At 43.5% G+C, this 21,344-nt stretch overlaps 5 protein-coding genes across 8 annotated transcripts in view; 2 read left to right on the forward strand and 3 right to left on the reverse strand.

The window, feature by feature from the left end:
* The window catches only part of LOC133844990 (uncharacterized), a 29,497-nt gene extending 27,147 nt beyond the window's left edge, over positions 1-2,350 (forward strand). For all 3 annotated transcript variants that reach the window (XM_062279289.1, XM_062279290.1, XM_062279291.1), the window contains 2 exons: positions 19-1,481; positions 1,544-2,350. In XM_062279289.1, the coding sequence (XP_062135273.1) occupies positions 19-1,469 (1,451 nt within the window). In that variant the 3' untranslated portion in view covers positions 1,470-1,481; positions 1,544-2,350. The remainder of the gene's footprint in view (positions 1-18; positions 1,482-1,543) is intronic.
* LOC133845005 (TOX high mobility group box family member 4-B) lies at positions 1,982-4,795 on the reverse strand. 2 transcript variants are annotated; one of them, XM_062279315.1, is made up of 2 exons: positions 4,577-4,795; positions 1,982-3,471 (listed from the first exon to the last, which is right to left on the reverse strand). In XM_062279315.1, exons 1-2 carry the CDS (start codon positions 4,661-4,663, stop codon positions 2,713-2,715), a joined length of 846 nt encoding a protein of 281 aa, XP_062135299.1. In that variant the 5' UTR covers positions 4,664-4,795; the 3' UTR covers positions 1,982-2,712. The 2 variants fall into 2 exon arrangements, with proteins under 2 accessions (XP_062135299.1, XP_062135300.1); XM_062279316.1 differs by lacking the exon at positions 4,577-4,795 and adding an exon at positions 3,616-3,761.
* A 131-nt stretch (positions 4,796-4,926) lies between these two features.
* Positions 4,927-20,288, forward strand: LOC133844992 (2-oxoglutarate dehydrogenase complex component E1). Its single transcript, XM_062279293.1, has 9 exons — positions 4,927-5,312; positions 5,373-6,302; positions 6,358-6,721; positions 6,780-6,852; positions 7,007-8,132; positions 8,357-8,511; positions 8,576-9,473; positions 9,535-9,689; positions 19,654-20,288. The coding sequence occupies exons 2-9, from the start codon at positions 6,087-6,089 to the stop codon at positions 20,186-20,188; spliced, it is 3,522 nt and encodes a 1,173-aa protein (XP_062135277.1). The 5' UTR covers positions 4,927-5,312; positions 5,373-6,086; the 3' UTR covers positions 20,189-20,288.
* LOC133844991 (transcription factor SPT20 homolog) lies at positions 13,080-19,455 on the reverse strand. Its single transcript, XM_062279292.1, has one exon. It carries the CDS (start codon positions 18,737-18,739, stop codon positions 14,936-14,938), a length of 3,804 nt encoding a protein of 1,267 aa, XP_062135276.1. The 5' UTR covers positions 18,740-19,455; the 3' UTR covers positions 13,080-14,935.
* On the reverse strand, positions 20,260-21,306 carry LOC133845008 (protein OPI10 homolog). The gene is made up of 3 exons (XM_062279320.1): positions 21,031-21,306; positions 20,609-20,968; positions 20,260-20,541 (listed from the first exon to the last, which is right to left on the reverse strand). Exons 1-3 carry the CDS (start codon positions 21,058-21,060, stop codon positions 20,341-20,343), a joined length of 591 nt encoding a protein of 196 aa, XP_062135304.1. The 5' UTR covers positions 21,061-21,306; the 3' UTR covers positions 20,260-20,340.
* Between the last annotated feature and the right edge of the window lie 38 nt (positions 21,307-21,344).

The following is a 21,344-nucleotide window of genomic DNA, read 5'->3' on the forward strand; positions in this document are numbered from 1 at the left end:
AATCCCTCTTTTTTTCAGGCAAATTGCTGAAGTCGAACTCTCGCGCTTATGTGCCACAGTCGCAATCGCAGCGCTCCAGCTCGCAGACGGCCACCGAACGCCACAGCCTCAACACACATCGACGCACGCAATCGGAGGCGCCGCCTGCCACAACGCAGAGGACTGCTCAGAAGGCTGCACAACCACCAGCTGCGGTTGCCGAGGCCAAGGTTGTGGCTGCCACAAATCGTAACTCGGCGCCTGTAGTGCGAGCTCGCTATCTGGAGCCACGCAAGCCGCGTGCCGTCAGCAATACAAATGGCAACAGCAACCACACTTCGGGTCCCGTACGCAGCGCCAGCTCGACGATACCGGCAACAGCACGGAGCAAGGCGCAGGCCAAGAATCTGCACATCTCTTCCAGCGACAGTTCACGCAACTCGAGTCCAGCGGCGCTGCGACGCGGCCAACAGAATGGCAACACACGGCTGGGCAACAAGTCGAGCAACATGTCATCGGATAGTTTGGCCAAGAGCGGCTCACGTGAACGCTACTCGTCCGATCTCAATGTGGACTCGCTGGCGGAGAGCATGAAGAGTTCGGTGATTACGAACAAAACGATCTCACACGAATCGCTGTCCAGCAGCTCCAAGTTGGCGCGTGTGCAGCAGCTCAATGGACACGGCAACAAGTCGGCAACAACAGCAGCATTGCCTCCCTTGAGGGGCACTCAGCGCGGTTCGACGGTGGGCAACAAGTCGACGCGGCAGCTAAAGCAACAGCACAATGCTGCAACTACAGGCGCTTCGAATGGCTCCAGCCCCAGCTCGGTGCACACCACCAAGTCAGCGACCAGTCGCCTCTCCTCAGTCAGCAGCACGCTCTCTACGCGTGAGCTCTTCAAGCAGCGTTCCATTTCGGTGCCGGCGGGCGGTGAAGTGCCGGCCAAAGGACGTCACAGTTTTCTTTCGGCCAAATCGCGTGAAATACTTGCCAAGCGTGCCGAGAAGAATAAGCTGCAACAGCAACAACAACAGCAGCAGCAACAGCAAAATCAGCAGCAACACAGCTCTGGCGATGAGCGTAGTAGCCAACAACTGAGAGCATCTGCTGGTCCGCTGCGCTCCTCATCACATTCCGCCGTTAGCAGCATGCTGCAGCAGCACAATCTGCGCAACAGTCTGCCCTCCAATATACCCACTCGACGTCCCAATACGCTGCAGTTGCGCAAAACAACCACAACAACAACTAATGGCAATGTTAAGCACAGCACAAATGGTGGCGGCATTGGCATCATGAACGGTCATCAATACACCAAGGCGGCACAGGCGGTTAAACAGAAACTGGATTTGCTCATCGATCACGCGCAGCTGGAGAGCAGCGGCAATGGTGATCAGCGTGTCGAGTCCAAGCTGGAGCGTTCCAGCACCTTTTGCAAGGATAGCGCTGACTTGGATCTGGATGTCAGCGAGCTGCAAATTGTCGAGTAATTATACAAAAAGGTAAGCTCACAATTTGAACGCCTAAAAGTAATTTGCATTAATTTATTCTCTTCTGTTTGCAGGTCATATTAAATATGTGCCGAATCGAAACACCCATACACGTCCCATAAGGCAACTCTAGTCAATAATAGCATGTAGTTGCAGCAGGCGCAGGAATACCACTAACTATAACAAACCAATAATCAATAATAGAGATCAAAAATGTTACTACGAAGCGAAAAGAAGCAACAAACTCCAAACTCCACTTATATGATAGCAGTTATATACATAAATATTGTCGTTAATCCTCCCCCCAAAATTACCTACATATTAATTACTATTACCACATATTATTAGAGAAATGCAAAACTGGAGTCGAATCGAGTCGAGACAATGTCAACAATTGAAAAGAAAAATGTAACAAAATTCGGTGATATTATTTAGTGTGCGCTTGCTTTAAATCTCTTGATATTTTCGCTGGAAAATATAACCCAACTTTAATGTGCTTTTTGCCAGCTGCATTTATGGTAAACAAAAAAAAAATAATATAGTAGTCTCTGCGCTGCAGCTTATACTTACTCTCTTCCCACACGCACTCTCTCTAACTATATATAATTCTCCCTCCTCGTAATACTTTTAAGTCAGGCACGTTTTTTTATACTGTTGTTTATTTTGAACTTTAACTTATAGTTCAGCGAATCGGGCGCGCAACCAATTTCTTTAATTTATACATTTTAATTATTTGATATGAAAATAAAAACAAGAAAAAAAACTAAGAAAGAAAAACTATTTTGTAAGCAACCGACATTGATATATTGATACAATTGATAATGAAGTGCAAGTTTAATAAATGTGTGTATTTATTAAAAGTTATAATTGCAAACATAAAATTGACTGTTTTCCTTTTGAGTTTTTGTATATGTGTGTGTGTTAAAATGGATAACATGTATGCTTAAAATTATTTTGAATACGCGCGCTCTATGAAAATGTTTTCAATTCCCAATGTTCCATTTTTTTGGTATATATAAAAACAGTATATTTGCGTTTTGTTTTTTGTGTAAGATGGCAACGCTGTGCGTGCCGTGTACATATGTATAAATGTGGATGCATTTGTGTATGATAGCCAATCAGCTGTTTTTGGCTTTTTTTGCTGTTGATCCAACTGCTCTGCGATGCGATATTTTTTATTAGGCTAAATATTTAGTTAATACCTAGTAGAAGTGAGGCCAGCAAGAAGCAATGCTGTTTGGCACTACGGTGGCGAATACTGTAACGCGCGCGCCCATTCGTTAAACACATTACGACAATGTATAACAACGCATTCATTACTGCAATACTCGTCCTCCCAATCCGGATTTATTATTGCTGGCTTATTGCACAACTCACGCGTACATTTCTGCACAGCTGCCGCTTCATTCAGCAGCTGTATCTGTTCTGGTTGCTGAGGCGTCACAGCAGTCGCTGTTGTTGGTGCGTTTACTGCTGACGCAACATCTTCTACTGCAACTGTTGCTGTTTGACTTGTGCCCGCCGTTTCCTGCTGCTGCTCCACACCGGCCACGGTTTGAGACTCTTCAAGTGTCGGTTGCTGTTGTGGCGAAACTTCCTGCAACTGTTGTAGGCGTTGATCCCGTAATTTCAACATGTAGTCGCGTTTCTCCATCTCATGGCGTCGCTCGTAGACCGCTTTCTCAGCCCCCTCCATGGTGTCCCACATGTTGTGAACGATGGCTGTGATTTGTTCCAGTGTACAGGCGGGATTTTGTTGCTTAATTGCAGTCATTGTGTCACGAAAGAAGAGCGCAAAGGGCGCCAGAGGTTTAGCTGGCAGCTGTGATTGTGATTGTAGCGACTGTGGAGCTGGCAGCGACGTCTGTTGCTGTTGTGGTTGTGCTTGATTTGTTGACACCGCAGAGCTGTTGGTGGCGGTGACACTTGTTTCATAGTCCATTTGTTCCTCGGCAGCGTCTTCCACGTGATCCAGACTGCTCAGCCTGCTAATGCGCCGAGACTGCAACAGAAAGCAAGCGAATTTTTTGGGGGGGATTTTAATTTGTTTGTTTTTGCTTATAGACGTGTGTATTGGTATATTGTCCGTCAGTGTACAGGTGGGTGTAGGTGTGTATGTATGTGTTTGTATATTAACGACGCTCACTAGCAACTTCTTCATGTTTTAGATGCGCGCGGTAAGTTGAGAGTTGTAAATCAAAATCACTGAATGTATAACCAAAAACTAAAAGTATTAATCCAGCAATGACGACGTTTGTATGTAGAGTAATATGTTTATTATACATGTGCTTTGTGCATAACACACATACGGCTATTGGACGACAACGACGACGGCAACAACACATATGGCTGCCTGGGCTAGAGAGAAGACGCAACACAGAGCGCCACAGTCCTGCTTTCGTTGTGTGTGTGGCCAGCTCACTCTCATCTACGCACGTGTGTGTGCGTTTGTGTTTGCGTTGTTGCATGTGTGTACGTGTTGTTTGTTGATAAGCGCTTTGCTGCTGCTGCGGCTTATTGTTGTTGTTGTTCTGTATCGATAACCCTCATGCGCTTACTGATGCCATCATCTAGGGCTATGCACACATACATACACCCACTCACACATGCCAAGGAAACACAAACACGCACACGCATACACACGCGAAATATAAACACTCTACATCAGCAAAGCTCCAGTTACGCCGTTTATAATTTGGGCGCACTACTTTTCAACTATTATAAAACGATTAACAACTGATACGATATATATATCCACTTGCAGACAGACCCCACCAATTAGTGCATGTACTCAGCTGTGAAAACAGTGAGAGAGTATCGTTGGACTTTCAATTTTGCTCTCCAACAGCTTCAGTTGGAATTCTGTTGCGATGTTGGCGGCATTTAGATTCTGTTGAGGCGCGTTCGTCACATCTTGCAATAGATTCTTATTTGGAGGAATGAATAAACGAATTAAAATACTATATATGTATGTATGTTTCTTACACAATGTCGGATGGCTAATATGAAACGTTTGAAATACGCAAATATGTATTGTTTTGTTTTTCCTCTGGTTGCAATTTCCAGAGTTCCACCTTTTCGTGTTGGGGCTTGCAGAGCGGACTTACAGAATTCGGATTAGGCGTTTGCTCCATTGGCGTGTCATTCATCTCGAACACTTCATCACCGAATGAGGGCGTGTGAAATTGATTCATTATTGGTGTTCTATCTGCTTGCTATGATTTATACAATTTCCAAACAAAAATTTGTTTCCTAGCGTGGAACTTTTGTGTCGCCCAATGGCAATGTTTGTTAGTGTTGGATAATGTTCCATTCCAGTTGTGATGTTTGCTAGCACTGTCGCTGCTCCACAATAATGTGACCAGATCCGTTCAAATTAATAAAAATACTAGGTAAACAGTATACCTTTTTACAACACTACTAGTGCATGCGTCTTCTAGCACTAGTTACAGCAGCAAACGTTACAAACACAAGAAGTTTAAATTTTAGAGTAGGCTTTTTCAATATACATTTAAGCATATTCGCCATATTTCAATAACACAGTGTAATAGATTTGGTTAATATTAAAGCGCTATGGCTGTTTGCACAAAATTCAAAATTGCTACTTGGTTTTCTTCCATAAGTCCACGCATACAAAGTTATAGTTCTGTGCAAAACGATGGCGGAATCAGGAAGAATCGACTTCGCAATAAACGGCTGATCAAAAATGCACAAATTATAGATAAAACAAATGAGTGTTCAAGAAGCGCATTTCATAAGGATTGTTTTGCCAGCGGCGCAAGTGCCAAGTATATGGAATATCTTTTCTACAAATGGGTTAAGAACGTGAATTCAGTACACAAGGTAAGTAATAGATAATCATAAGAAAAATTGGTATTTATAAAAATAATAATTTCTGGACAGTCTTGGAATTACTACTTTAATGATCTTGTGGGAACTAAGAAAATTGTCAGCAAACCAAAGACCCCAAATGAGTTTAAAGTCGTTTTAGATGATCTTCCCCAAACGCATGATTCTTCTGATCCAGAACCCATTGCAGAAATGCAAAAATGGATCCAACAGTCCAATCAGCAATCCAATCGGCAGCCCACTACTAATATGAGTAGCAATGGTCCAAATAGTTTGCCACCACTGACGCCAGAACAACCCACCATAGTGGGCCACATCAACTTGGCTCCATTCAAAGATGCTCCAAGCGCGCCCAAGAGCATTAAAGATTTGATGGAACATCAACCAAAATCAAAGAGTTCTGTAATGAAAAGAACTCAACATTTCCCAAATATGAAAGAGGTGAAAACTGCCATACAACGAAAACGAATCAGTGCTGGACAAAATGAAATGGCAAAGCAGTCAAAGAAGACAGATTCAAGTGGTGGCATATTGACAAAGAAGTCTAGTGAACCTACCCGAAAATAATGATACTGAGTATAGGCTTGAAGTTCGGTATTCATAGTTGTCGTGTATATCGGAATAAGTAGACTATAGTTTCAGTTGTCACAGCATCAAAATGCTCAGCATATAGTCACCAAAAAAAATAAATTTCTTACAATTATACAAATAAAATTTCGCATCCAAATTACAAAGCAATAAATTTTTTTTTTTTGGGACTTTGGCAACATGAAAATTAACCCCATTTATGGCTTCCGAAATAATTGTATGTTTATCAACAGATCGCGCCAAAAACTCCATGGTGGAGCAGTGCTTGCTGCAAAGTCGTCGAATCAATCTTTGTTCGAAAAGAACAAACGCGATAGTGTTGTCAATGGCAGCAATGCTGTGTACGTAGAGAAACTCTTCTCCAAATGGAGCAGGGATCCCGGTTCAGTTAATGCGGTAAGTTGGATAACCAGGCCAAGTTAATTGGCGACTAAACAATATATATTCACAGTCTTGGAATGCGTATTTTGGCGGCAAAGCTTCAACTCATAATTTGCCCCAGCCAAAAAGTCGAAAATCATCCCAATCGTTAGAAGAGAGTCTCTCAGGAGGAGGAGGAAAAGGTGGAACACTAGGCGGTGGTTCAGGCGGTGGAAAAGCTCCTACTATTCAAGGTCCGAATGCAGACTGGAAGTATATCGATGATCATCTGGTGGTGCAAGCCATTATCAGAGCGTATCAGACACGTGGTCATTTGGCTGCAGATTTGGATCCCTTGGGTATTGTTGGACCTACTGGCAGCTCTCTGTCCCCGGAAAACAAGAAAGTGCAGGCAACTAAGGCTGTGCTGCGGCAGCATTATTACTACACTTTTAGTGAGTCGCTTTAATCCTCTACAATTCATACAATTGTCTTCAATGGGTTCTTTTGTAGATGATTTAAATGCTGTGTTCAAGTTACCTTATACCACATTGATTGGAGGAGATGAGCAGTTCCTGCCACTGCAGTAAGTAGTCGATTGCTCAACGAACAAATCGTTAATGGCAATCGGAACTGTAATAGACAAAAAAAAAGGATTACTCCTTTATCTTTGCTCTACAATAGACCTTACAATTTAACTCTTCTGACATACCGACCTTTTCTTTCTAAATTTCCAACAGAGAAATTCTAGATCGCTTGGAACGAGTTTATTGCGGTCACATTGGTGTGGAGTACATGATGATAACGTCGTTATATAAGTGTCATTGGATTCGACAGCATTTCGAGAAACCGGGCGCAATTGATTTCAAGCCAGACGATAAGAAACTGATATTAGAACGTCTTACACGCTCCACGGGCTTTGAAAACTTCTTGGCCAAGAAGTTCATATCGGAGAAGCGTTTCGGCATTGAGGGTTGCGATATTCTGATACCGGCCATGAAAGAGATCGTCGACGAATCCAGCCGTTTAGGCGTGGAATCCATTTTTATTGGAATGGCGCATCGTGGACGCCTCAATGTGCTGTCTAATGTCTGCCGCAAACCAATTGCAGATATTCTAACGCAATTCCATGGCATTAAAGCCATGGATCCGGGCTCAGGCGATGTCAAGTATCATTTGGGTGTGTTCACCGACCGACAGAATCGACAGTCAAACAAACGTATACGCATCACCGTCGTGGCCAATCCCTCGCATTTGGAATTTGTGAATCCCGTGGTGCTGGGCAAGGCGCGTGCCGAGATGTTCCAGCGAGGTGACATCAACGGCGACAAGGTGCTGCCCATTATACTGCATGGCGATGCATCTTTCTGCGGCCAGGGCATCGTTTTTGAGTCCATTCACATGTCCGAGCTGCCAGCCTACACCACATATGGCACCATTCACATTGTGGTCAACAATCAGGTTGGCTTTACCACAGATCCGCGTTTCTCGCGCTCCTCCCGTTATTGCACCGACGTCGCTCGTGTGCTGAATGCGCCCATTTTCCATGTAAATGCCGATGATCCTGAGGCGTGTATTCATTGTGCTCGTGTTGCCGCCAAATGGCGTGCCAAATTCCACAAGGATGTGGTCATTGATCTTGTGGGTTACAGACGCAATGGTCACAATGAAGCCGACGAGCCAATGTTCACCCAACCGCTGATGTATCAACGCATACGAAAACTTAAGCCCGTTACAGTGACTTATGCTGAGAAGCTTGTCAGAGAAGGGGTTATCAAGATGGACGATTATACGGCTATGGTCAGCGGGTATGAGAAGATCTGCAACGAAGCCTTTGAGGAATCAAAGAAGAATGAATCATTTAAGGTCAGTTTTAATAAGAAATTATTTCTTCGATTTCGTTGATTTATAATTCGGAAATTTAGTTAGCCTGAGTTGCTTAGGCGAGTAGTACTGTAGCGGATATATTATTGAACAAAATTCTTAAATGTCTTAAGTATTCCTTTTTTTCCTTTGACGATTGATTTTATTTTAATTTAATACTTTTTTGTGATTTTAATTCCTGTTTTTACTTAATTTATTTTACTTAGTATTCCGATTGGCTGGATTCACCCTGGCCAGGATTTTTCCAGGGTCGCGATCGTCTTAAAATGTGTCCCACAGGTGTCAGTGTCAAAGTACTCGAGCACATTGGCAATATTTATTGCGCACCGCCACCTGAAGAGCGAAATTTCGTGGTTCATAAGTAAGCTAAAGCTTTGATTAATCATTGATCATGTATTGCAACTACCTAATTTTTAACTATTTAGGGGTATTCTTCGAATTCTGGGCCAACGAAGGAAGATGTTGCAAGACCGCATAGCAGATTGGTCGCTTGGCGAAGCCTTTGCCTTTGGAACGCTCTTGAAGGATGGCATACATGTGCGTGTGTCCGGTCAGGATGTGGAGCGTGGCACCTTCTCGCATCGTCATCATGTGCTGCATCATCAAAAGGAAGATAAAGTGAAATACAATCCTTTGCAGTATTTGTATCCTGATCAGGCGAAGTACGACATCTGCAACAGTTCGCTATCCGAGTGCGGTGTGTTGGGCTTCGATCTTGGTTATTCGATGGCTAGTCCCAACACTTTGGTCATTTGGGAGGCTCAATTCGGTGATTTTGCCAACACGGCGCAGCCAATATTTGACACATTTTTGTGCAGCGGCGAAACCAAATGGGTGCGACAAACCGGCTTGGTTGTCTTGTTGCCCCACAGCATGGAGGGCATGGGCCCCGAGCATTCCTCTGGGCGTATTGAACGCTTTTTGCAGCTGAGCGACGATGATCCCGATGTGTATCCCGACACCTCAGATTGTGACTTTGTGGCGAGACAAATAATTGCTACGAACTGGATTGTTACGAATCTAACGACGCCAGCTAATCTTTTCCATGCGCTGCGCCGTCAAGTTAGCGGCGGCTTTCGCAAACCATTGATTAATTTTGCGCCCAAATCTGTGCTCCGTCATCCGATGGCACGCAGTCCCTTCCGGGACTTTAACGAGTGCAGCGCCTTTCAGCGTATCATACCCGAAACGGGCGAGGCTGGGCTTAAACCAGAGTGCGTCAAAAAGTTGGTATTCTGCAGTGGAAAGGTTTACTACGATTTAATAAAGGAGCGTGATGATCATGAACAAAACGATACGGTGGCCATCGTGCGGATAGAACAGGTTAACCGCATTTGCGACTACTGTAAAGGTTTTGTATTGCAATTGTTTTGTCTTTTCGTAGATTTGTCCATTTCCATATGATCTGATTACGAAGCAGCTGGAATTGTATAAGGATGCTGAACTCATATGGGCGCAAGAGGAGCACAAGAACCAGGGTGCTTGGTCATATGTGCAGGCGCGCTTTGACACCACGATCTTGAACTTCCAAAAGGACACGTAAGTCAATTAATATGTTATGTTTCTCCAACCGATTTGAATTTCCTAACGGTGCAGCTGCCAACTGATCGCAATTGTTATTGTTTGCTTTGCCAATTCCATTGCGGCTCACACGCTAGATGGCGCCACCCAGCCTTAGCTTAATTTCATTGCATTTGCCTTCTATGACAGCGTTGCCACCTGTGATTTAGCACAATTTATGTTAGTGTTTATTTTGGTTCTGCGCTACGTGCCGCCTGCAAGCGCATTCTAAATGCCAAGGCGCAATGTGAGGTGGGCCTTGGTCTACTGCCATGTCGCAACAAAATGATTCAGGTGCGACGCGCCTTCAAAGTGTCAATCGATGTCGAATATCTTCGTTGACTGTGACGAATTAGCCATCGCATTCGCAAGCGCTTGCCATGATTCAAAATGGCGTCGCCTCACCATGACGCCATATCGTTTTGCCATCGACGACGCGTTGCGGTGTCGCTGCTACCATTTGTCACCCAAAAGTCGCTTGCCGATTTTTCACTTAAATCGATTTTCAAAATCGCACAGAGCGTATCGTGTGCCAAGCAACGTGCGTCGCCCCCCAAAAAAAAAAATTGCAACAAAAAAGAACAAAAATACGTAGAGCGGTTGAAGGTTGATCCCTCCCATTAGATTTACAACCAGTGCTCGCATTTTGTAAACATTTTGATAATATATTTTACCCCGAATTGATGTGTTTTGGCCTCTATTTTTTTTTGTTTGCTACGCGATCGCTACAAAGTTGTAAGAGTCGCGCACATTTGGATTTGATTTTCTTTGACCTTGCCAAAGTTCATAGAGCGTTAGCACGTGTCTCGTCATCTTGTGTGTGCTTTCCTTGGATTTCGCTGAGTAAGCGCTGAAATATGCTGAAACTTTGAATGTTGCTGTCATTTTGATTACGATAAATTGCGGCGGCAGGCCAGCCAGCGAGCCATTTGAAGGCTCCAATAATTATTTTCAATTTGCTTTTTGCGTTGTTAGTAATTAGCCAGTCCACCAGATCCACCACTATCATCACCATCCCCGCAAATCCCCGCACTGACATCGACCTCGTCATGCTCTCCGTTTTGTGTGCTCAGTGCTCTTTGAGCACATTTTGCTGCTAGACAGCCATGTCGATGTCTATGTCCATGTCGCTGTCGCATGAAACTAGTGCAAGGAACTTGGCACAGTTTTTAGTCGGCGATTGATACTAAACATCGTCTCTATCACCGCCCCGCACCCTGCCCCTATCCAATGCCTCTATCATTCGGGTATTTATACTATAGATACTATAAGTTGCCCCGTTTTATATTGAATTTAGCGCTCGACGTTTGCCATTTCTTCTTCGTGCTTTTGCTACATAAAACTTAATGTAGCGACATATAGAATTCTATTATGCGATGGTCCTGCTAATAGCACAAGTGGCTCGCTAGATTTGTGCGCTGATTTATGGAAATATTTTTGGTTTCAGAAGTGCTCAAAAGTTTTGCTTCCCTAAACATTTGAAGGTCTCGTATATAGGCTATATAAAATAGATTCAATCTGAAAATTTCGAAATATTTCTAGAGATCCATCTCAAGTTTTAACACAACTCTTTTGCTTTTGAAGTGGAAATTCCACAAGTTTTCTATTCTCTATGTTATGGGTAACTAAATGGGAATTTCCTGTCGCTTTTCGCTTATATCTATACGTGATTCTCAATCGGCATGAAATTGTTTCTCTTAATTTTTCACATTTTTTTTTTGTGTTTAAAGACTACATACATTTCGTATACACATTGCCAGCAAAGAAAATTGAATGAAAAACCCTGCACACAAAGACGCGCTGTTAAATCCCAGGAATGTAGCATATTTGCTAGACATGCTCATATTGTATATACACATAAAAGTACCGTATAGCATACATATAAGCACATACTATATGGGATTTTCTTTGTTGTTTTTGTCAACGTAAAGCAAAACAATAATTTTGAGGGATTTCGCCTTGGCAATCAATTATGAGAAATGCCCGAATTTTGTTGATCCCAAGGCAAAATGTTTAGCTCTTGTTTGTTTTTGCTCAATTTTTGAAATGCATTGCGCCAAAGTTTTATTAATGACACGCATTTTTGTGGCACATCTCAGGGATATAGACGATGATAGAGTGGGCGGAAATTTGTTTTATATACGCGTTAGCTATTTTTTTTGTTTTTGTTTGTTTTATGTTTTTTATATGAATACTTTTTTTTTATTATAAGTATATTAAGATAAGCAATATCAGAACTAGGCAAAGATCTATATAGTCGCAGTCTATTAATAATATCGCCCCATGTCTGGGAGGGACAGGGTGGAAAGTGTTGGCGCCAAATTATAACCGAATCGGGAGCAGGTCAGAGAGTGCGAAATTATTGTGTTGTCTGCTGTTTTGATTTTTATTCATTCATTCCTACATGATGCTATAGACAGCACACAGATTTATAAATAAAACTGACCAACAACAAAAAGGCCAGCGAAAGGGGCAAAGGAAATGTATCGAACAGCGTCGAAAAATAAAGCACAACTTTGAAATAAACAAATTCATAAAAATTTTATGAGTAATTGAAATTGAATTCATGCCGTTGTTGTATTTGGCTATTCTTGGTCGTTTTTTTTTTTGTATCCGGTACGAGTAAGCTGCAAGGGCATAATGACGTTGTGACAATAGAAAATGTATCTTAGAGATTGTAAAGAATATTCGTGAAAACATTTGCGAATAATGCAATAAGTCTGTCTGGCTAATTGTCCGTCTAAATTCTCTCATCTAGCAAGTACTAAATAAAAATATTTCCCAAATATAAGCATGATTTGTGCCATGTATTTCGCAGTCTATAATTGCTTGCCTGCTTGTTTATTGTTTATGATGATGGATCAGGTGCTGAAAGTGCCAATATCCGAAGATGTTAGGTATTTGAAAGGCGCATTCTTGAAATATTTTCAAATCTTTATTTAACAATTAATTTGCTTAGAATGTAAACTAAACTGTTAAAACGAAAGGCAACGTGAAATTTTATAACAAATTCGTTACTTCTTCTACTCGTCACTTTAGCAGCGAGCAACGACAGTTCGTTTTCATTATTTTGTGTGTTTAGCGAAAACGAGCGAGTTGCTGAATTCTTTGGAATAATTTTACAAAGTACATACATACATACAGCTAATATATACATATATCTAAACACTAGGATAACTAAACTACACAGATTTGGTAAACATAAAATTAGGTGGTACAACTATATAATCTGTTATATAGTAACTAACTAGCTATAGAGACAAACACTATACAATAACTGAATGTCATTATACGAGATCCTTAAAAAATTCACATTTTACCAATGGAACTCTTTAATTCCACTCAAGGGCGACGATCACATTTCTCTCGGGTACACAGAGGAGATACTTTCCAGATTAAAGTTGAGTCGGTTTTGTTTTTAGACCATATTCCATATGCTGTAGCTGCGTGCACGTCGCTCCTCCTCAACTACTTGCTCGTAGTCAATGTCCAGATATTCTTTGCCTACGAATTTGACCTTGCGACCCGTGTACTTCTTAATGTAGCTGATGTGGGCCGGCACTTCCTTGCCCTCGATCTCAAGCTTATACGAAATGCTCGTGATGCGCTCCAAGACACGTCCACGTTTCCAGCGCACTTGGGTCTTTCGATAACGCTCTGCATAGAGTATCAAATCACCAATTTTATATTCACGCACATGTAGGCAGGATTTCAGTGGCTTGGCTGGCTCTTGTTCTGGCAGCGGTTCAAGATCCTCCTCGTCGTCGGTCACATACGCAATTGCCTTCTCGATGGTCTCGATTTCGGGTACTTTGGGCTCCTCGGGCTCCTGTTGTATGAAGAATGTGTCGCCGATGGAGAGACGTCGCTGCTGCCTTTTGATGATCACTTTCTTTTTGATCTGTCGCGGTTTTTTTGGCTTAGGCGCGGGCTCAACAACTGGCTCTGGTTCCGGTTCCGGCTCCGCTTCGGCTTCCACTTCGTTTTCAACTTTTTGCTCGGGAATTTCAACATTCTCCTGTTGTTCTTGTGTGGTGTCTGCAACTGTTGTTGACGACTGCTCTTTGGGCTTGGTTTGTTTTTTAGGCGGCGTTAGCTTTGCGAGTCTGTCGGTTGGATTGCTGATCTTGTTTTTATCCTTGAGTATGTTGCTCAGCTTGTTGTTACTCGGATCACTTGGTACCTTTTCCTTGCCCTTATCAATGGAACTTTTGCGCACCAGTTTCTTGAGATGCGGTGACTTCTTTTTGACCACCGACAAATCGGATTCATCGTGTGGCTGCTCAACGGTTTCAATCTTAACGGGCTGCACGGGCCCGGCGAGTACTTTCAGCTCCGGCATGGTGGCTAGACTGTTGTCGGTCTGATCCGCTGCGTTGTCTTTTGTAGCTTCCACTAGTTGTTTTGTGTGCTCTTGATCTTGTTGTTGTTGTTCAGTTTGTTGTTGTTGGATGTGTTCAGTTTGTTTTTGATCGTGTTGATGTTTTTGTGGCGATGACTCGTTCTCGACGTCGTCGTCGTTGTGCCGCACTTCGCTCAATGTCGCTGCTATTTGTGGCGTCGCTGAAACGACAACAACATCCACAACGGGGGCGACTTCAATGTCACCACTGGCAACGACCACCTGTTTGGGCGTCGCAGTCGCCGGGATAATTATCTCTGACTGATTAATGGGTTCTTTGGACTGGCCAATTATCGCTTCAGATGCTGTTGTTGTTGTTGTGGTTGCATTTGCAATTGCAGTTGTTGTGGCTATTGTTGTTGTTGCTACTGTTGTGGTTGCTGTGCTCAAGTCCTGTGTGGTTGCTGATGCGGGCACCACTAGCACCGTTTCACCAACTAACTCCGCTAGTTTCAGGCTGGCGCGTCTGCTCGATCCGCTGGTTGGCTCTTTATTGGCAATCACATCGATTGGCAATTGTTTTGGCGCCGCCTCAGTTGCTGCTGCTATTGTTGCTGCTGTCGCTTCACTTGCTGCTGCTGTGGTTGCTGCTGCTGTTGTCGCTTCAGCTGCTGTTGTAGTTGCTGCTGCTGTTGTGGTTGCTGTTGCTGTTGTGGTTGGTATTGTTGCTGCTTTAGTGGTTGCTGTTGTAGTTGCTGCTTCTGCTGGCGCTGTGATTGCCGCTGCTGTCTTCTGCTCGTCGCCTTCAACGCTTTTGGCAGTTGGTTTTGTTACGCGTTTGGCAGTGCTTTCATGCCTCTCGACCTTTGCAGTTACAAGCTGTTCATTTGTTGCCGTCGCCGTTGTCTGCTGCTGTTGCTGCAACTGTGGCGTTTTTGCTGATGATGTTGCTGTTGCTGCTGCGGCCGTTTGGTTGCTGCTGCCGGAAGTTGTCGCATTTGCCACGCTGCTCGTTAATTTCTGCTTCTTCTTGCGCTTGACAATCGCTTCCGAATCGGAGGGTCGTCTTTGTGTCAGTGCATCGCTCTGCACGGCCTCTGGCACAATCTTTGATTGCTCTACGGCCGCAATCGATGCACGTCGTGGATTTTTTTACTTTCACAGTGGTTTTCTTTTTGTGTACAACATTTGCGGGTGTTTCGGTTTTACTAGCTGCTATTTTTTTGTCTTCTATACTCGCAGGTTGTGTTGCCGATTCTTTGGGCAGTGCTGCTGATTGAGGCGTTGCTTCAACACCTTCAACGGGATGCTTAGATGTTGCTGCCGCTGCTGGTGCTGCAATTGGTGTTGGTGCTGCAGATGTCGTAGTTGACATTGATGTTGCTACTACTGGGGTTGTTGCTGTTACTTCTTCACTTGTTTTTGCTGCTTTTAACTCTGTTATTGCTGGTGTTGTTTCTGTTGTTGCTGCTGCTTCAGCTGTTGTTTCTTGAGGCTGTTCTTTAATAGTGGACAATTCTTTTGTTTTTGGTTTTGCTTTGAGTTCGCTTTGGACCTTTGCCAGGAACTCAATTTTGGACTGCACTTTGTCCTTTTCTTTGCTCTTTTCCGTTGGCAACTCTCCATTGACTAGTGCCTTTTGAGGTTGCTGCTCCTGCTCTTGATTTTCCGTAATTATTGTTGATTGCTTCTGCTCTTCCTGCACTTTAATTGATTGTTTACAGTCTGTTGTTTGTGGCTTCTTTTCTTCTGCATTAGTTGGTACCTTTGGCTTTTTCTCTTCTTTGACATCGATAAATTCATTTTGTTTTCCTTTTACTATGGCTTCGATAGATTCCTTTGCTATTGGCTGTTTTTCTTTTTCAGATTTATTTGAATGCTTTATTTCTATAAAATTTTTTTGCTTCTCTTCAACTGTTTCTTGAGTTTGCTTCTGCTTTTCCTTATCGGCAGATATTTTTGGTTCGGCAGCTTCACTTGATACATCTTTGTTACACTTTTCCCTTTGTTCAATTGGTGTAGAAACTTCTGCTGGTTCCTTATGTTGCTGTTCGTCGTGACTTTTAGATAATTCACCAGCTGACTTTGATTTATCCTGCTGCTTCTCTTCTTTGATTTCATTTACTTCCTTTTCTTTTGTTAGCTTATTATCTTCGCTTTGTGATGCAGTTTCCTTGTCGCTTTTATCCGCTTCCTTAGCCTGCTCTTTTTCCTCTTCTGCCTCATCGAAGTAGCTGCGTCTGCGCACCTTCTTCACAAAGCGAAACTGCACAGGCTGCTCGACTACCGGTTCAGTGTCCACTTTAGTAACCGATGTTGTTGGTGGTCCCAGCCACTTCTCGCCAGCTGCCTCAGCCTCGCTCTCTGTGCTGTACTGTTTGATTACGTTCTTGACTTCACTCAGCGAGGCGGAGATGCGTGCCTTGAGTTTGTTGATGCGTTCAACGACATCCTCTGGTTTTTCCTCAACCGAATCCTGTGAACGCATGCGACGCTGGCGACGCAAGCGAGTGCGTTCCGGCAACACAGAGTCAGGGTCAAGGGAAAGATCATCGCGGCTGGTCGAGTTACGCTTTAGTTCGCTTAAAATCGGACGCGTTGTGGTTGCCGTCGGTACATCACGTATACGACTCGTTGTAGCTGAAGTAGCTGTGGGTGTTGTATCGCGTAAACGACTCGTTGCGGCTGCAGTAATTGGAGTAGTCGTATCACGTATACGACTTGAGGTAGTTGAAAGAGCTGGTCCAGTTGCATCACGTATACGACTCGTTGCAGTCGAACTTACGGGTGTAGTCACATCACGTATACGACTCGTTGCAGGAGTAATGCCGCTAGCTGCATCACGTATACGACTCGATGCAGTAGAGGCTGTATCACGTATCCGACTCGTTGCTGTTGGTGTAACTGTTGCTGCTGCTGCTGTGCTGGACAAACGACTACTCGAAAGCGATTCCGGCAAACGCGAACTACTCCTTAAAGCTTCGTACTTCATGTCGGTTTGATTGCTGTTGTTGCTATTGTTGTTTTGGTTATCATCCAGCTCAAGTGGCTGCTGCTCAATTTGTTCGGTATAAATATCAACAACGTTGGCTGTTGTTGTCTCACTATCGTCACTCACTTTGCTCACAGTCATGTCCACACATTCACTGACCACCTGCTCAAGCAACGGCTCGCTCCAAAGTAGACCCGTATTTGTAGGCGTGGCAAGCAATTGCACCAGCTCACTGAGAAGATCAAACAAATCGCGATCTATAAGCGAAACACGACTGCTGGCGCCTTCCTCTAACAATTCGCGTACCGCACACTCGAAGAATTCTATACTTGGATGCCCCGACGACGGCGACGACGACGCTGCTTGTGAAGCGTTTTGGGTTACGATTGTGATGGGTGGGTTGGATTTGACGACAGGCTGGCAAACGTTGATTTCTTGCTGCCGTTGCTGACCATCCACTTGCTCTGACGACGATCCGCGCGCGTCTGACGGACGATTGTGGGAGGCAGCTGTTGTTGCCTGCTCTGTGTAGGCTATTGTTTGAATTTGCCTGGCGTGCTCACTGGCTAAGCATATTGACTTCTGCTCTTTAGTCATATTTAGCTCATTATGAGTTGCCGCCGTCGTCTCTAATTTGCTTTGCTCGCATATTTCGCGTTTATTTTTGGCTGAAATAGCATTCATGGCGTCGTCGTCGTTGTCGTCGGCGTTGCCTTCGCCTTCGCCTGCGTTGCCATCGTCGGCGTTGTTTTTCTCACTGTTGTCATTATTGTTGTTGTTGTCGTTGTCGTTCTCGTTGTGGTGTCGCCGCCCAAAGGCGTCATTAAAATTTTCCGCCTGTTGATGCTCAATTTCCTTTCGCTCGCCAACGCCTTTAGTTTCGGGTGCTGCTATTGCTGTTTCTGCTTCTACCACGTTCAAGTTTAATGTTTGTTCATGAGCACTAAGTTCATTATCACTCGTCGCCTTATGTACATCAAACGAAACAACATTCACATCATCATCATCATTCTCAGTCTCAACTGTCCGTGTCGGGTCCATGTCTATTTTGGTATTCGGATTGTGGCTCATCTGCGTCATTGTTGCTGGTGTGGCCAACACACACACATCTACATCCACATCCGTTCGTGTCTCTTTCTCTTGACAATTTCCATGCCCAGCATTGGCAACATCTTTGGCATTTGCCAAACTCTTACAGGTTTGCTGTGGCTGTGGCTGCGATTGCGTCTGCTGATTATTGGGAAAACTGACAAATTGTTTTTTAATTGTGGGAAATTCTTTGGGCGTCCTTGACATAGCCATAGCCAAGGGGGTTCGGCACCCACAATCGCGTGTTATTTTAATCGAATAATTGAGATTCTTCTTGGGTAATTGGCACATCAGTGGGAATCTTTGGCCCACAGACAAATGATTCACTTCGAGGGGAAATCGCAGTGTGGTTGGGCATTGGCTGAGGTTGCTCAGCTGTTGCTGTCGATGTTGTTGTTGTGGTTGCTGCATGGGAAATCTATTAGCTTTCACTGCCTGTTCGAATGGAAATTTTCCTGGCACCAACATCATATGTTTCTTCACATGTTGCTGCTGCGATTGTTGTTGTGGATTGTATGCAAGTGGCGCCCTCTGTTGTCGCTGCAACGGAAACCGCTGCCCATCAATTGGCATTTCCGCCGACGTTGTTGTTGTTGTTGTTGACATGGCTGACTCACAGTTATGTTTTATGATGCCGTCAGACAAGATTTGCGAATTATTATTATTAGCTGCTGTCGACGGCGGCGCCAATTCTTGATGTTGCTGCTGCTCTTGCCCTGAATTTGTCAACGCCCGCGCGTTATAACATATGCTTTGTTGTTGACCTATTTTGACCACTCTTATTTTTAATTAAAACACGCGCTGCAAATTGTTTGCTGCAATCAACACCACGTTGCAAGCTAAACTGGCACAATCATTCAACAGCCCAAGAAATGTTTCCTTGTTGGTTTTCGCAACATCGTGCATTTTATGTAAATGCCATGAGATCAATGCAGTTCTCTGCTACAAACATATTCGCCAATAAATTTTATATGTAAAACGTTTCTATGCGAATATTGCATGCACTTTTAGTTTCACCCAATCTACAGTGGCGCCATCTTGTGCCTATTGTCCCATTGCAAGCTTAACAACATATTAAGCATACCCCACGTTGGTCGATAAGGTGATAGAGTTGTTGTCGAAGATAAATTAGAGGAGTGCATCCTATAATAAAACCAAATACATATATTTGTGGTCTCTTATATAGGTTCTATAGACTAGTAGTATATAAATGTGCCAGCTTGCCAAATTGCTTTTTTGTAGAAGGAAAGAGAAAAACAAGTCAAAGAGTAGACTAAAAAAATCACTCGTGCCAAGCAGTCCGACAATGCTATTGTTCAAATAGGAAAATGTATATGTACATACATAGTTGGACACGCTTAGCATATACGAATAATACATATTTACTATATATGTAAATGTTGCTATCCCTTGCCAAATTATGCCGGCTGTTCTGCGGCAGGCGACACATAAATAACTAAGCCAACAGAAATGTGCTTTAATTGCTGACATCTTCATCTATTGTTTTTTTTAATCCACAGCCGTTGCGTTACCTATCATGGACGACCACCAAACTCGGCGTCATCGACTGGCAACAAGGTGCAGCATTATAATGAATACAATGACATTATGAACGGCATCTTTGGCAAGCTAACCGAAGCTAACAAACAGCGATTGGCGGACCAAATAAAAGCGCAGCAGGATCGCGCATTAAAGGAAAGCGCTGCTAGTTACTCCAAGTCAAAGAAAGAAAAGGTAAAGAAGACTGAGAAAAAGGATGACAAATCAAAGCAGGCGTCAGGAGCTGACGACAAGAAGAAGACTAAATCCAAAAAGGATGAAAAATCCATGAAGGCAGCATCTGGTAAATCTGCTAAGGATGCCAAAAAGAAGATGAAAAAGGCCGCTACGCCTGCCGATGAAGCTGCGCCGGCGCCGAAGTCAGCGGGCATGAGATCGGCGCCTGCGGCCAAGCCGAAGCCCTCGCGTAAGGCGGAACCAGCTAAAGATGACAATCAGCCGCAGTCAAGTCAAAAATCAAAGAAACCCGGTAAAGATGATAAGCCAGACAAGTAACACATTACAGCCGATTGGAAAGTATTAAATCTATGTTCATTGTAACTACAAAATATTCATTCACATTCAAATACTTTAAAAAATAAATGCTAATAACATATATTTGTGTGTACTTAAGCAAATTAGTACTATCATATGAGTTGCCGCCTGCTTCAACATTGCTTCCAATAATTGGGATTCTGTTCCATTCGCCGTTGAAAGTTTGTATACCAATTCTGTACAACTGAGAAAGGCACAAATGCCTCAGTGGAGGCAGGCGGAATTTCAGGCACGTTGACACAAAAACTGGACGCATAGTTAAAAAAGTTCTCTAGCATGCGCTGACCAAATTGTTTGTTGTCGTTGGCAGTGGACTGCAAATAAAGAAATTATGAAATAAAAATCTATACTCGACAAAAATAAAAGAATTAAATTGCTTACCACAGCTGGCGTTTGTTGGGCCACCGTCAGCTCGGGTTCAATAGATACACCAATTTGTGCTATGTGAGAAATCTCCTGCGCGCCAAAAACCATTCCATTCGCATGTGCTTCAAGCTCATGGCTTTTCTTTAGCTGCGCTATTTTAAATATCGCCGAAGGCTTGTTGTTGTTGATGTGTCCGAGGTATTGCCAGGTTGGTGCTGCATTTGCATCGGGCCAACTGAAGTAGATGGCTGCTGCGGTGCCCAGCGGCAGTGGCGAGATGCCAGTTAGGAAAACTACAACATAATTTACTGCCTCTATGTCGGGCACATTCACCAGTAGTTTATTCTCATCGACTGCAACAAAGTCCGTTTGTGGCTGTGTGCATAAGTTTGTTTTTAAACAGTGCTATCTAATGTGAATATCGAATTATAGCTTACCAATCTTCCTGAGCAGATTAATCCAAACATCTCTGAGGTTGTTATGGTCTTTTCTAGAATAAATACAACTATCGGGCATTCACAGGAAAGCGCTTACATGTTCAGTTACACTTTGGTATTTTATTTGGTCGCACTAGAGCTAGCGATATATCGATAGTTGGCCCAAGCAACAATCAGCTGACGTTGCCTTCTGTTGCAAGTGTTTACGGTCTCAACAGCTGATAGTAAAAAACTTGGATTTGTATTTGTGGGAAAAGTTCATTTGTTTAGTGTATATTTATATGTCTGGCACATTTATGAAGTTTCCTAATTTT

Source organism: Drosophila sulfurigaster, chromosome 3 (genome assembly GCF_023558435.1).
Source record: "Drosophila sulfurigaster albostrigata strain 15112-1811.04 chromosome 3, ASM2355843v2, whole genome shotgun sequence".
In the NCBI taxonomy this organism is placed as follows: Eukaryota; Metazoa; Arthropoda; class Insecta; order Diptera; family Drosophilidae; genus Drosophila; species Drosophila sulfurigaster.